A 15,597-nucleotide genomic window follows, 5' to 3' on the forward strand; every position below is an offset into this window, starting at 1 on the left:
GATAAGAGAAAAAGAGAAGGATCGGTAAGGGCAGTAGTAGACAGAGTACACGCACTACAGGTTACTTTCTATAGCTCCTTCAGCATAGAAATGCCATCCTTCCCCATCTTAAACAGCTTTGGGAAGCTGTGTGGATCGAGTAACAGTAAAGAACTGGTGCTGGAAAAGGTGAAATTCAGAAATTCAGTCAAAAGAATGTCCATTATTGAGGATGGGGATATTGCAGAGGTCTTGTATCTCATTCCGAAGCAGAGCATACTGAAACAACTGCCCTACTTGAATCCAGATGACTACTACTTATGTGAGCGGTTATTTGACGATCCTGAGGATCTGGGTAAGTGAGGGCTGGCATCAGATATGGGGTTTTTGTTCACCGTATAGACTGAATACAGCTAGCTTATTATTTTGTGTAACAGCAAGATGCTTTATGACAGCAGGTGAACAGAAATATTTTTAGTGAGGAGGGAAAAAGAATTAAAAAAAAATAGAATCTGAATAGTCTAAAGGTGGATGTAAGTGCATCTCTATCTCCGATCATCTTGGGAAAAAAAGAAAGCTTTAATTTGCAGAGGTACTCAAGCGATAAAAATACCTTGCAAAACCACAGCATCCTGTGGTGGTGTGTTCCACAGCTTTCCGAAGGGTTTTATGGAACTATATTTGGTTTTGTTTTAAAACCTATTGCTGAATAGATTCATTTGGAGCTGCCTAATTTTTGAATTGGAAAAGATTATTAGAAGTCTTTCCCTGTTCACCTTGTCACTTGTGAGTTTTAGACCTCTGTATCTCTTATCCAGGTATCTATTTTCCAGGACAAATAGTCATAATTTATTTAGATGCTCTTTGTGCAGGAGCCTATCCATGCATTTTATTATCCTTCTTCCCCTTTATTTTTCTAGTTCTATTATAACAGTTGAAAACATGGGGCATAGAACTACACACAGTATTCAAGATGCAGCGTAATGTGGATGTATGTACAGAGTCATAAAAATGCTGTCTGTTCCTCTCAGCAGTCCTTAATTTTTATTTATTTATTTATCTATTTCATTGATATTGAACACTGGTTTATTCCTTGATGGAACTATTCATTGTGGCAAAGCGGGAGGAGGCATTATGTTTTGAATTCATGAGCTTAACTCATTTGTTACAGTCCATCAAGAACTAAAAAAAAATATTTTTTTTTTTCTGGAAATGCTGATCTATGAAACTGGCTATAAAATTGTTAATCTGAAGCTTGCAGACAAATACAAAATTTCTCTTCTATGACTTGTGTTATGGACCTTGGTTTTGATACCCCAGACTTCTTATGTGCTGAAATTCTGCCTGTCCTTAACAGATCAAGAGAACTACTACATACTTGTCACTCTATTTAGATCCTAAAAGTGTTAATATTGAGTTACTGTATATGGTAGGTGGGTATTTTTTCAATATTTGCTTTCGGGTTTGATATTTCATCAGTGCCAGATAATTTTCTGTTCTGTGAAAGCAGTTTTTTAGCTAGTTAGCTCTGTACTCAATGAACTTCACAGTGCAATAGTAATATAGCAAAAAAAAATAATATATATATATATTTATTTTTTTTTTGTGTGTGTGTGTAGTTACTGCTTCTGAGTGACCAATTCTGTTAAAACTAAAATTCTAACTAAGATAATGCTAGAACGTGCGGTAAATATTGTAATATGGCTGTGACCCTGAAAAAGCAGGTATAATTCTGCCTTGCCACCCCTGCATTTCCCTCTGGTATTCTAGAGAGAACTTTGACGGATATTTTCTGCATTTGTATAAAGCACAATTTAAAGTAGAAAACTGAATGAACAATGACTGGCTATATGATCAATCCATGTGGGACTCCAAAGAAATGTTTTGCATTTGTAGCAGACTGGCAGCCACCTTTTTGCAATTTTATTCTGATTCGCATGGGACTTGAATCTGTCTAGAAATTTGCATTTATGCAGTTCTTCACTCAGTTATCAGCAATCACAAAGAATTATTAAGCACTAATAATAAGCAGTCCCTTAATAATCATTAAGCAAATGATTAGCATTATTTTATCATCCTGCAATTTGGGTGCTGGTATTCAGTAGGATGGGTGTTCTGGTCCTGGTTTCCAGTTGGGTGGATAACGCCAGCTGAAAAGCTGAAAGGTGTCTTAGCTCTGCTTAAATTGTGGTACTGTAACTGGAGTCAGAATTCCAGCTCTTTAGAAGAAAAGTAGTGACGTGGTTTCTGAAAAAGGCCTGTTGGTAGAAGCTGTAAGTGAGTTTAAGATAGAAAATGCATGTGTCCATCCCTTAGGCCATGTGCCTGCTTGGGGATTATGGTGCCTCAAGTACTACAAGATTTAGCAGCTTATGTACGCTCCTGAAAGACAGGTTGTTGTCTGTATTTGGCTTTACAAACAGAGATTATAAATTTCCCCATCCAAGACATTTGGAGATTCATCTCATGTTTTTTTTTGCTGCTCATGAGTGGAATTATAGCCTTCTGGAAATGCCCTGTTCTTAGGTTTTTGGAGGGCCAGGAATCTTCTCAACAAGTGCAGAGCTATTTAGTATCCAGGAAGTGGGTCTTTGGAGTCTCAGGGATTTAACCTGTGCCATGCTTTTACTTAGCTCTCAGCATGAAAGTCCATTGGCTTCCCAAGGGGAAGGTTGGAGCATCTCATCTCATGTTAGAGAGCGGTGTGATGTAGACAGTTAACTGTATTCTAAAAATTGAAGATTATTTTTTTTTTTTTTTAGAAGAAAAAGAAAAAGACTTCAAAAGACATTTTGAATCACTGCAAGGTGACTGCAGGATGGGGATTCTTGGCTTCATTTGGCTCGCAAAGCCTGCTGAGCAGCCTTCACTCCCGATTCCAGGGAAGGTGGTAAGGGACTGCTTCCCACGGGAGGAATTGCCAGGTGGGTGGTTTGCTGCCACCAAACCTGTGTTAACCCAGCCTGTTTAAGCACATGGCTAGTTGTCTCTGGAGGCCAGACTCCCATACAAAGGAGGCTGTGGAAAAATGTTTGATATTAAGGACTAGCAAAAGTTGACAGCTCGTTGCAAAAGAGAAGAGGAATCTGAAAGAGAAAATTGGCTCGGAGCTGTGTGATATTCCTTCTTGCCTGAGATTCTGTCATCTGTCACATGGATGTGATTCCCTGTGCAGCCCTCCTCTCTTCCTCCAACCTGAATGCTGTTTGATGCAGCGGTGGTGTACACCTGAGGGAAAGGAGATATGTACCACATTATCTAACCGACCTCCTGCATGAGTTCAGTACCTGTTTATGTAACAGTCTTAATTCAAAGCAGAGCTTGTGAGAATGGCTGCTTGTGTTGGACCAGTTAGATGGCAAGGAAGACAGAAGGAATTTGAGAGGATGAAAAGGGCATGGGGGAAGTCCAGAGCGCATGAAGACAGCTCAGTGGTTGGACAGATGAAGGAAAATTTTATAAAGCGTTAGATCCTGTGAAAAATTAGGGTCTAGAGAAAAGGTCCATTTGTAATGTGTGGGTGGTGCTCATAGAAGCTCCTCACACTGTGCGTACTTAATGTGACCTATGGCCATAGGATTTTAATGCTGCTGGATGATCTTGTAAGGTGTCCAAAGCTAAGCAATGTTGAGAGTGGCAAGCGGTGATTAGAGAGAGAAAAATCCAGGTTCTGTTGGCAATGTAGCTGGTACCCTTTCTTTAGATGCTGAGATGTCCTGTACAGACAGGTTGTGTGCCTCAGATAAGGTGGTTCTGCTTTTTCATAGCTTTTTGGATAGATTCCTTCAAGTGAACAACCTCTCCTGGCTTTGCTCCCTGTTTATAAAAGCTCCCTGGTTTATAAAACTGACTTACATGATGGAATATAGAGCAAGCCTTAAAAGTTTCTGTGGTAATCCAAGTTTATGAGCATTGTGTCCTTCTCCTGCAGAATATCTGAATTCAGAATGGTCCTGGGAAGTCAGCTAGGTGGTTTGAAGTCATGCAGTTGATCTTCAGTGAATACAAGTCTAAGGTGTTGGACTTGCATAGGTAAAATATGGAAAATAACTAACACTACTACAGAAAAGCATATGGAGGATAACTATATTTATCACAATATAAATCAACTAAATGATACTACTGACAAAAAAAATCTATTATTCTGGGATGTGTTAGCAGATGTGTACAGCAAGGGAGATAATTGCTCTCTGTTCTGCTACAGAAGAGGCCACTGCTGGACACTGCCTGTGTTTGAACATCTTATTTTGGCAAAGATACAGATAAACTGGAGGAAAACTAGTAGAAGGCAGTGAGAATAATAAATTTAGGTAAGAAGACTTGCATGGAAAGATTAATAGAATTAGGTTGGCTCAATCTAGAAGAGTGGAGATAAGTGAGGGATTTAGTCAGTCTTCATGTATGGAAAGGGTTGTCAAATGGAGATGTTCTGCGTTGTACTGAGAAGCACAGAATGAGATTAGCTGCGTTTGCAGCAGAGAAGACCTACTTTGCATAACTGTATAACTAACTTTCTAGATGCAAAGGCAGAGAAGTGGAGGAACAGTGCCAAAGCATGTTGTGCAAACGGTTTGCGGATTTTTATGAGTGTCACAAAGGATCAAGGTGCTTGAGCCTACCTAGCACATGGCTATGTAATCTCTTGAGTCTCTTCTGAGTCTGTTTCTGTGATTACAGATCACTGTCAGTTAAGGACCTGGCTAAGTGCATTGATGTGTTGTTTTTTTTCTCTTTGTTGTTTTTAAGAACCATATGGTCCTAATGTCTTGATTCAATTCAGGTTTGTGGGAAGCTGTGTTTCTTCCTCCTTGAATCCCTGTTTTTCTGTGGATAGCTTTGCAGTGTTATAGTAGAGATTCATAGGCATATTGCAGTGTTCTTCATGGACCAAGCATGCCATCAAGGTTGGGCTCTCGTCCTGGGAGCAGCATCTCTCTTCCAGGTGTTTTTCAGCACCTCTGGAAGTTGGTTGTAAACCCCTTGTGCTACCAGTGCACAGCTGGGGGTAGGCGTGAAGGATCAAGTGTGTCTGGTGAAGCTCAGCCAAGCACAGCTAAGCTGCTGTCCCCTGGGCATCTGCAGTGGCAGAGCCATTCTAACAGTTGCCACCACTGAGTGAGAATCTTGCTTTTGTCCTCGCTGCACAATGCCTGATGTTAAATAGCAAAGGCTTGTGCACAGCATTCACAGGTGAAAGTACTCTCTTGCTCACTCCCATTACAGAAGCTGCTTCCTACTCTGCCCTTTGCCACAGTAATAGTGTTACTGGCTTTTAATCCTGCAATGGTTGCAGGTGTTGAAAATATGGTTGCTTAGTTCATCAGCTTTACCAGCATGGGGTTGCTTTTCATCGCTCATCTGCTAAACGCGGGCAGATGTTGTCACCTGTGGTACTCCCAGAGTCACAGTGAGGGGCAGCAGCAGGCTAAGTTTACCTGAGGCAGTTGCTACAGTACTTATCCTACTAGGGATAAATTTGCTTGTGAAAATACCTGAGTACTGGTTTCATGTTGGAGTAAGAAGTATAGGCAAAACTCCCTGTGACAGGCCCTAGAAGTCTTTGGTTATGTAAATGTGCACAGTTAGCTTCATTTAAAAAAATAAAAAAAAATAAAAAAAATAAAAGGTAATTAATTAAAACAAGTTCTTTGTCCTCTGTCTATATGCTGTATCTACTCCTATTTAATTGCTGTGCCATTTTTATTTAAAGTATTTGAACATTTAATGTCTTCTTAACCCTTGGCTCTCAGTTTCAGCTTTCCATTTGCTGTGGGCCAAGTCACTGCCAGTGTCCAAGATCAACCTAACTTAATTTGCTTAGTGGTACATTGGTGGTTTAGCATTAATCTGCATTAATGCAGCATGGTTTAGGGCAACTGCATTCACCTCTCTAGGGCTTGCTGCTCTCTGTCTACATTCTTTGTTATCTGTTATCCAATAAATAACAACAAAATCGCAGTTCCTACTGTTACTAGATACTAGCAAGAAAAATTAGCTAAATAGCTTTGAGTAGAAAGAAATAATGAAAAATTTGGGGTTTTTGCTTCCTGTGTCACTATTAAAAAAAAAAAAAAAAAAAAAGGTAATATTAGTGTAAAGATTATTGAGGGAAATTTAAGTAGGGATCTCTTTTGCTCTGTAACTCCATTACACTGATGGGTGCAGGCAGCTGTGGTGGGAAGGAGCACGTTGTGGCCACACATCTCCCACTGTTTACAGGGAGCCCTGCTTTTGTTCCATATCTGATCAAAACTTCCTCTCCCGTGTCCGTCCCTTGCAGTTGTATAATCTCATTATATTAACCAAACAGCTGAGGGAGAAGTGCAGTTCCCTTCCTTGGCAGGGCAGAAACAGGATGGCTGCTGAGGCCTACCTGAGGCGGGCGAGCTGCCCACTGCCCTGCTCCAAGGGGCTTGGGGCTGCCACAGCCTTGTGCCAGTGACCCAGGCCAGCTTTGCTGGTGGATACAATGCTGGTGGCACTGGGATGGGGAAGAGAGGTGTAGGAAGTGCTGCTTCTTTTCCTCTGAGAGTCAGGGTCTGAGCTCCTTTTCCAAAAGGAATAGTGGGAAAGACTGCAGAGCCGAGAGAGGAGAATCGGAAATGGCTGTCTTCGTTCCCTTTGATTTTTGACATTGGGGCGTGGAGGGAGTAGAAGAGGAGAGAGGAGCTTGGCCTTGTCCACTCCGTATGTCCCTGGCTGAGAAGAGGATGAATGCCACCTGCTGTTGGTTCCTTCTCCTCCATTATGTGCAGAGGTGGGGGTATCACTGAGCAGGCTGTTGTACACCGGGACCTTGGAAGTATCTTTAGTTTGGGACAACAGTAGATGTTTGGTAGACCTCTGTGGGCTTTTTTCAGTGAAAGGGGAAACGGGTAATGGAACAACAAGGGCAGGAGGGAAGCAGCAGGAGTGTTCTTCACCCCAGTGTTTTCCATGGATGAGGGCCCTGCCATACTGAGCATGTTGCTTATACATAGTAAAGGTCCTGTTAGTCTCAAATGTATTCACAATCCTGCATGCAGACAAGGTAAAGCTGAGAGGGAAATCAGAAGACAATGTTAGAATGGGAGCTTGTGATTATAGGTTTTGCATCATCCTGCTTTTCAATTTTATTTTCAATTATTTTCCTTTAGGGAGCAAGTCTTTATGGTAGAGTATCACAGAAGCACTGCAGTACCAGGGAATGTTTGTCGCTGGTTTGCTGCTGTGCATGAATTAGATATGAAACTGTCTGTGCAGTTGTCAATGTAGATCATAGAAATTGCAAAAATATAAAAACAATTAGCTTATCAGTATTCATCAGTACTTGGGAGATTAAATACTGTTTGTATATATGAGATTAAATACTGTTTTTTAAGATGGCAAGCTCTCCTTCAAAATATGTGACTCTCCTTTGGAGTGGAGGCCATGAGCCATCCAGTTTGATGTAAACTAACAGCGAGCAGACCTTCTTACACAGCAGCAAAATCAAAATAGCTTTTGTAGTTCTGTTTAAAAATTCCAGTCGGTGCAGATATTGGAATCAATTTTGCCTACTCTATTTTGAATATCAGTTTGATCTGTGTCTCCTAAATACTGTTGAAATGGCAACAAATAATTCGAAGGAAAGTTTCGAATCTGTAAGTTTCTGCGTAACTGAAGCAAGTGACTTCCCTAGCTAGGAGATAAAATGGAGAGCCACTAGTGGAGAAGTGCCAGAAGCTGGAGCAAGGCGATGAAAGATCTGTTCATTGTAAAAGTTTGTTTGAATATATTAATATTACACTATGTAGCCAAGTTGCATCTGTTCAGAAAGCATATTTTTATCTTTCCTTTGAGGGCCTCTGTGGTTCATTTGAAAGGACACAGGACTGGGAAATAACCGTTGGGAGTGAAGTATATTTGCAGGACAGATCAGATGCCTTTTTTAGAGTCCTATTTATAGTTTATGTGAAATCAGAACAGAAGAAATTTGTCATCTGGCACAGTAAAAAACAATGAATCCAGTTGAAATGTAAGGGTGGTGTATATCCAGTGTCTGTGATGAGTTGCCTCATCCTCAGGGACTATGGACTTGCACTGTTGGCTGCGTTGCTGTGTGTTGTATCTTTGAGGCATGCACCAAAGGTTAATGCTCAGTGAGATGCTCTGTCACATCTCTCGCGATTGCAAAACAAAGAACTTGCTGCTTTGCTCTGCAAATTAACTGATTGGTGGAAAGCTGCTTCAATCTGTTGTTTCATAGGCCTCTTGTGGAGAAATTCTTTAGACTAGAGAGTCTTTATTGCCTTCCTGCTGGTTTCACTGAGCCCCAAACTCCCAAGACAGGCTGTAGAGGTTATTCTGTGTAGTTAATCCAATTCTGAAGTGGATTATCAATATCAAATCTCCTTAACCTTAGGCATGTACAGTAAAGCATGACACTTGTATATACTCTTCCCTGTCAGGGATTCCTGCCTTCATGCAAGTTATATGCAGTGTTTGTCAGTAATCGTCAAATGGTTACTGATAGCATGTGCGTATTTTTATCTGCAGCACTACTGGTTGTGATTGTGAATTGGCTAGGCTAATTCAGTTTGTAGTAGTTGAAATGCAATGATTTTGTAAGGTAAGTTTATAATAAAAATACTGAGTGTAAACCACTGTCACTAGGCATTTTTACGTAATGTATCTCAGTTGAGTGTCAAATTTGTGCGTAGAGGATAAGTTCACACAGGTGTTCATAAAGCATGATCTCCTTTCTAAGGATTAACAGTAACATAAGCAGTTTGGAGGCTGCTTGTTATATCAATAATGTAATTGCTGTTCAGAGGTAAATGTTTATATGTACCTACAGTGAGAAGATTACCCAACAGTGAGCTTTGTATATTTTTGGAGCCACTCCAAAGAAGTGTAATGTAACCATCTTTTCTTATCTGTTTCTAAAGATAAGATGACCTGGAGGTTTCAGGTGCTTTTTACATAAGCTTGTGTGTTAGAGGTTTCTGAACATTTAGAGTGAAGATGAGCATCCCTGTTTGCTTGTTTTGTTTTGCAGTAAATTAAGCATTACCATTTTACTGTTTTATCTGTATTTTTTGTAGGCTGCTATTACTGTTATGCAGAATAACAACCTGCTAAGAAAATCTTGCTTGGAAGTACCTCATAAAATCAAATTCTGTTTTAAGAAAACCAGACTACTTAATAGATCAAAATCTGTCAGTTCATTCCTGAGGAATCTGGCTTTTAGGAATATGAAATGTTTCTATTTAAAAAGCAGTAAGCCCTCACATCCTGGCAGATCAGAATAAACTACACTATGTATTTTGCTGAATCAGATGATGCATTTGGTAAATTTTAATTTCATAATTTCATTTTCTGCAAAAGAATGATTGCATGATACTATAAAGAGCAGTATGACAGGGTGCTTGTAGTCAAAGTAGCACGACATAAGTGGCAGAGGAAAGCACAGCATAGAAGAAAACTCACAAATAGGACCAAGGCCATCGTGCATTATTCGCCTGCAGATCAGTCTGATAAGAGTAAGGCTACTGTGATTATCCTAGCATGTAGGGTCACAGGACTGCAATATGTCCTTAGGAAGCACATTCCTCTCTAGTGAGTGCTCCCCTCCACTCTGTAAAGTTGTGTTAGGGAGCCCCGAGGGGATGTCATTCTGTGGGGCCTTCAAAGCTCTTCAGCATCCTGCCGAGGAGATGGGTGAGGAGAGGCTGGCAGCCTAAGGTCATTGCACGGGCTGCTGTGTGAACTCATGGAGGCAACACTGTGTGGGGAGTATGGAAAGGCTACAGAATGAATAACTGCCATGAAGAGACTTCTGCAACTCACCTGCTGGCTTCAGAAGATAGGTAGGTTGGCTGAGGGTACTGTAAGAACCTGGAGAGGTAAAAGAGCAATGCATGCAAGAGCAGTCAAGCACCTGTGAGCGAACACCCAGCTATTCAGACCCATGGTGTAGGAGACAGCTTTTTCAGGTACAGGCTGAGTTCTGCCCAGTGGCATGTCTGAAAAAAAACTGAAATCATCAGCTTTGCATGAGTCAGTTGTCTGTCGTCTTTTGTGCTCGAGTCCATAATAAGCATCACTGCTTGTGCTGTTTTCAAAGGATGGAAAATGTGTCAGTTGTCCAAGTGGCTGAGGACAACACATCAGAGGAATAGACTGCTGGACTGGGGTACGTTCAAGAGGAGCAGAAGCCAGGAAATACTTAACTGTACAGCTGGAGAATGCTGAAACTGAAAACCGTGTGCTTCAGCATCAGGGCACTGGGACCACTGCAGAGTTGCAACAAATCCCCTGTTGACATCATTAGTTTTTCTTCAGAACAGGCGTGGTTAAGTTAGGATAACAACCAGAGCAGGCCTCCTTTTCCTTAAGAGCATGAGGGAGGGGGATTTCCTTCTTGGAGAAATCAGCATTTTGCAAAATTCCCTGATCAACACTTTACAGAAGTGGTGACTCTTAAAACTGACTGAGGTTGTGCAGCAGCTAAGCTGTGGAAGCTTGTGGCAGGCTTTCTTGTCAAAACTGTTTGTGCTAGGCTTTTTGCTGGAAGCAAAAGGACATTAAATAGAGGATATTTTCTTGGATGTTATTTATTAGTACAACTTCTCCCCTTTCCCCTTGTGTTTTCTAGCAGGCAGTTTCCATCACTATTAGATGAACAAGAAATTTCAGTCAGTCTTTAAAGAGTTTTATATAAACTATGTACTGATACTCACAATCCGTGGTCTCATCTGTGAAGAATGAGAGCAAGATAAAAATCTGAAAGCCAACTTTTAAAATGAGAATAACAAATCTTAAGTCATGGCTAAACTGCTTAGTATCTTAACATGGATTTTTCAACATTATCGCCGTACAAGAAAAAGCAAACCAAGCTGGTTAACTCTTTACCTTCGTGGTCTCTGCATGACTCCCATGCCTTTTGCTGGCTGCACAGGGTATTTTTCACCCTGAAGTAACAGTAACATAATTACACTGTGTAGTTATAGTGTGCTCTTTGGGAATCTTACATCCTGGTTGTGTTCAAGTGAGACTCGCTATTAAAGTTGTACAGTACAAAAGGTTATGCAAAGGAATTTTTTCTTTCTTTTAGAATATGCACCCTTCAATAAGTACCAAGCAATAAGTACCAAGGTTTTCTTTCTAGACTTGCTAACTATTTGTCTTTCCTCCCAGTTTAGCATATATGAGTAGATTCTGAATTATACAGCAAGGTAAATTTTTGTCTTGAGGCTTGAAACAATGAGATTAAAACAAAAAATGACCCCAGTTTAAAAAGATTTTATTTACAATACCAACAGCTGATCTCTATGTCTTCTTATGCTGGAGTAAATTACATTTGACTCCTAAAATCCCCAGTCTAATACACTGCAGTCTGTATTTTCAAATTTATTTCTGTGTGCATGCTGCAGTCTAACCCTGCAGCTTTCTATGGTTGAGACATGCGAGGAAAGGCTTCCATTCAGCCACGGGCGAGATGAGATATGGCAGTGCTAATCTCTAGCATATGTGAAAAATGGATGTAATGAACTCAGAGAACAGAAAGTTCAGATACCAGCAGTCAGCTTCTGTGTCAGCAGCTGCTGGAACAAAAAAAAAAAAGAACGATAATCATCGCACGCCTTTGCAGGGTGTCAGAAGGAAAGAGTTAACGGTACCCATGCGTGCAGAGCACGGGCTGCTCGCACATCAGATCCAACAGTTATGAATGAAGGTCAGCCGTGCCCCTTGCAGGCTGCTGGCCCCGAACTGTTTACAAAATACGGCTTGGGAAAGAACACAGCCAGGCTGAGTTACAACCTGAGCGTCTCCAGGGTGTCAGCGGCGTGACACAGCGTGCTGCGCCCCAGGTTGGTGGGGCTGGGGCTGAGCTGCTATTAATAGCAGCACACTGAGTCACAGAAGCAAGAATGTCAGACTGCCGGGGCTGCGCTGCTCTTACACATCAGGCTGCTAACAATAGAAAGCCAGCCAGGTTTGCTAGAGATTTTTTTTTTTTCCATGCACATGCGTGAATCTCTGTCAGTCTCTCTTCCTAATTTATATAGTTATTTATTAAAGAATGTCACTGAATAAGAGATATTTTGGGTGAAGTGGACTGGTTTATTTCATTTCTTTCTGTTCTTCTGGGTGGCATTTATGCAAAACACTGAGAATTTATTTACTGCAAATATTTTTAATGATGGATGTATGCTCTGATTTTCCAGCATGTATCAGCCATCTGGTGCTCTGTCTGGCTGATGCCTACAGTTTGTTTCCTTATATTAATTTTTCCCTCCCTACATATAGTGGCACTGAGAAGGGATTCCCTTGTGGAGGTGTGAGCTCCAGTGCCTAAAATACAGAGGTGCCTCTGGCTCTGGGCTGAACACAGAGCTTGCTTTAGGCTGCTTCGTGAACATAATTGCACCTCCGTCATGTAACCTAGCTCAGGTACGGCACTGAGCTGAGGCCAGTGAAGCTGAAGCCCAGTGAATCTGCCCAGCCTCTAGCCCAGAATAGCTTTGTATTCAGTCCAGCTCTCTTCTGCTGAGGTCACCTCTGTCCTTGGCAAGTCAGTTCATTTTCCTTTGTCAGTTTCTCCACCTCTAAAACACAGATACTAAAATTTACTGCCCAGTCAAAGGCATGAGGGGGTAGGTTTGTATTGGCAAAATCACTGGTAGCTGGCTACAATGAGGAATAAAGTTATTTATAAACAAGGAAAAAGTAGCCTATAAATACGGGAGTATTGCTACTTGATACTGGCAGTATATATATGGATTGAAAACACCACATTAAATTATTTTAATGAGCATTCAGGGTTTCGAATAATCCTATTTCTAAGCTTTTTTCCATAACTGGGAATTGTGCTTATGAAAGTCAGGCTTTGTTTCTCACCTGACTCTGAGGTGGTATCTTCTAAAAGAAAACAGAAACATTCTGAATCTTGCTGTAAGACATTGAGACCTGGCAATATTGTAAAGGCTTTGTGTTTTTTTTTCTTTCTTTCTTTTTTGCGGCTCTCTCGCTGCTCCGTTCCCTGACAGCCTGTGGCCAGCATTTCAAACAGAATTGTGTAAGAGGGATGGAGCTCCCAGCCCTGGGTATCTGAGTGCATTGCCTACCTGACTCACGCTGTGAATTCTGTCTGGGGCACTCCCTGGCTGTGCTTCTAAACCCAGCTGCCTACTGAGTGGCTGCAGATCTGATTTTTATTATTTTTATTGTTATTTCAGGCATTGAATAGAGTCAGCATTCCAAGTTTGCAGAGATTATACATGCTGCTCTGTTCTGTACTGTGGTCAGATGACCAGAGAGGCTGTGTCTGATGTTCGGTAACAGTTTTAAAGCAAAACCAGGGGTGGATAAAGAGTGCTCAGCAGAGAAAAGACACCGTGCTGCAGCCTTCCTCAGCATTTGTATGTGTTTATCTTGTGTTTCCCCATCTCATCCTGGCTCAGTTTGAGTAAATAAAATAAGGAACTCATAAATACCCAGTGTCGTGTGTGTTTGAACATTGCTCCTCTTTTCTCCCACATCTTCCCACTCGCAGTCTTTTGCCAGTCATTCAGGAGCAGACTGCGTTGCCAGCTCTGTCTGTGAGGGCAGAGGAATGCAAGGTGGTGTCAGTGACTGGGAGCCGGGGCCAGGGAATTCGGCATTTGTTACGCGGCAGCAGCTGTAGCTGGGTGCTTCGGCACAAGGGGCAGAGTCTGCACGCAGGGTACGAGCCAGAGGAAGAGACCACAGTGCAAGAAAAGGCACAAGAAGAAAGGAGACACGACGAACAATAGGACTTTATCAGATTTTGTGGGAGATCTGGCTGAGGAAGATAACTGCCTGGAATAAGCTGCCTTTTTATTATTATTATTATTATTTTTTATTTATTCCACTTCAGCCAAACACTGCTGGAAAAGAGATTGTGTTTAAATTCCTTCAGCTAATTCTTGCTGCTTCCACTACGAAGAAAATTTGTTTGCCATGGTGAAAGAAAAAGGTAATTATGTTTATTGGTAGACTGGAACTGAAAAGACCTAATTACCTGAGGTCTAAACTTTCACATTTAAAATTAAGTGTGTCTTCACTGACAGCTGCTTTTTGCCTTTCTGTAGATGTGATGTGCCAAAAGCTGCATGCAGTGGATTGCTTTGATGATATTTGTACCTGTTTTAGTAAGGGCAGCATCTTGAGCACACCTAACATAAGGTGTTTGCTCAGCTGAGTTCCTTCTGAGTGTGCATGTAGCTGTTGTTTCCAATTTTACTTCAAGTTTGATTAAATTCATGATTTAATTCAAGTTTGCTGTTGATTTTTTTATTTTTTATTTTTTATTTTTTAACCTGTGTTAGCTACAGTTCAGGGAGCTTTGACCACCAAAGCAGTAGCTTACTTAAGATAAACACATCCAGCAAGCCTGGACTTGACAAGGTCACGTTTTTCCTTTTAATGAAGAAGTGGCTTATATGGGAGTTCTGTATAATGTTGGAATTTTGCAGCAGTAAATGAGATGCATTTCAATTGCCTATAAGTAACGTGTTAAGCCTCCTGCTGAAGGATTTACTAGTCAAAGAATTCAGGAATGGTTGTGGAGTCTTTCTTCACAGTAGTAGCACTCTGCATCATTTATTGCATTATAAAGATGCAAACTACGTTTGAATTGTATTTGAGCAGTGGGATGGATGTGGTTTTGGAGCATTACATTACCACAGATACAGACTTTAGTCCCTGTATTTTGAGGAGGAAGATCTGTTCTCTTTACTTTCCAGAGGGCTCTGTAAAAGCTAATGTAGGATAAATTCAAACCAGGTAAGCAGAAATAAAAAGCAGTCGTGTTGAGCGAGAGTGAATAGTTTTTCAACTCTGAACACCCACACAGTGATTTAATGCTATAAATGAAACAAATTGAGTGAATTTCCTCTCATTGGGATTTACGCTGGAGTGAGCAGGACGAACTCTCAATAGTGTGCTCTAGTGTATCTGATACTTGCAGAGATTTGTGGCCCTAAACTATCTCCTGATAACTTTTGTTGATGAAATGTACTGGTCCAGCATAAATAGTATGGGATATTTAGCTAATTTGAGACCCATTACTTAAGATTTACAGGATCATTTTTATAATGTCCTGGCTGTGAACTGTTGACCTGCTACCAGTATCGGTAAGCCATACCAGGGATGGTTTAAGAAGCAGTTTCATCCCAAATCCTTGCATCTGTAAGTTTCAGGGATCCTGTATCATTTGCCTCCCATCTTTACAGAAAAGCATATTGTCATTCAGCTTATAATTGTCGCTTGTTTTCTAAGATGCATTTTGAACTTAGGCTGTGGATTTTCTTGAAATGCATGTTAAATATGTGTAGCAGTTTTGGCAGTGCAGTTTTCATCCTTTGCTATGTTTCTGCTCCCCACCCAGCTGATGCACAGTTGGTTGGGCTTCCCATGCTGCACGGGGCTGTACCTTAGGAGTACTCTGCATGAAATTTGCAGAGTAATTTTTTCATGAATTTGCAGCATGAAAGTTGTTACTAACCTGTAAGGAAGTTAAAACAAGCCAATAATTTTCATTAAAAAAACAAAAAAGCAAGGGAGATGATTTGCTAGAATAATGGGAAAAGTTGAAAATAAACAGTTGAAAATAGGAAAAGGACTTGTATT

General features: G+C 40.9%; 1 protein-coding gene across 10 annotated transcripts in view; it reads left to right on the top strand.

Moving 5' to 3' along the window:
* ABLIM1 (actin binding LIM protein 1) overlaps positions 1–15,597 on the top strand; it is a 189,960-nt gene that overhangs the window by 58,220 nt on the left and 116,143 nt on the right. For 3 of the 10 annotated variants that reach the window (XM_082764168.1, XM_082764166.1, XM_082764176.1), the window contains exon 1: positions 5,060–6,736. The exons of 3 other annotated variants lie outside the window; for them this stretch is intronic. In XM_082764168.1, coding sequence (XP_082620294.1) covers positions 6,694–6,736 — 43 coding nt within the window. In that variant the 5' untranslated portion in view covers positions 5,060–6,693. Of the gene's footprint in view, positions 1–5,058; positions 6,737–13,663; positions 13,943–15,597 lie in introns of those variants that run through there. 4 more of the 10 variants (XM_082764175.1, XM_082764172.1, XM_082764167.1 and 1 more) reach the window with 4 other exon arrangements.

Source organism: Aythya marila (genome assembly GCF_965140915.1).
Source record: "Aythya marila genome assembly, chromosome: 7".
In the NCBI taxonomy this organism is placed as follows: Eukaryota; Metazoa; Chordata; class Aves; order Anseriformes; family Anatidae; genus Aythya; species Aythya marila.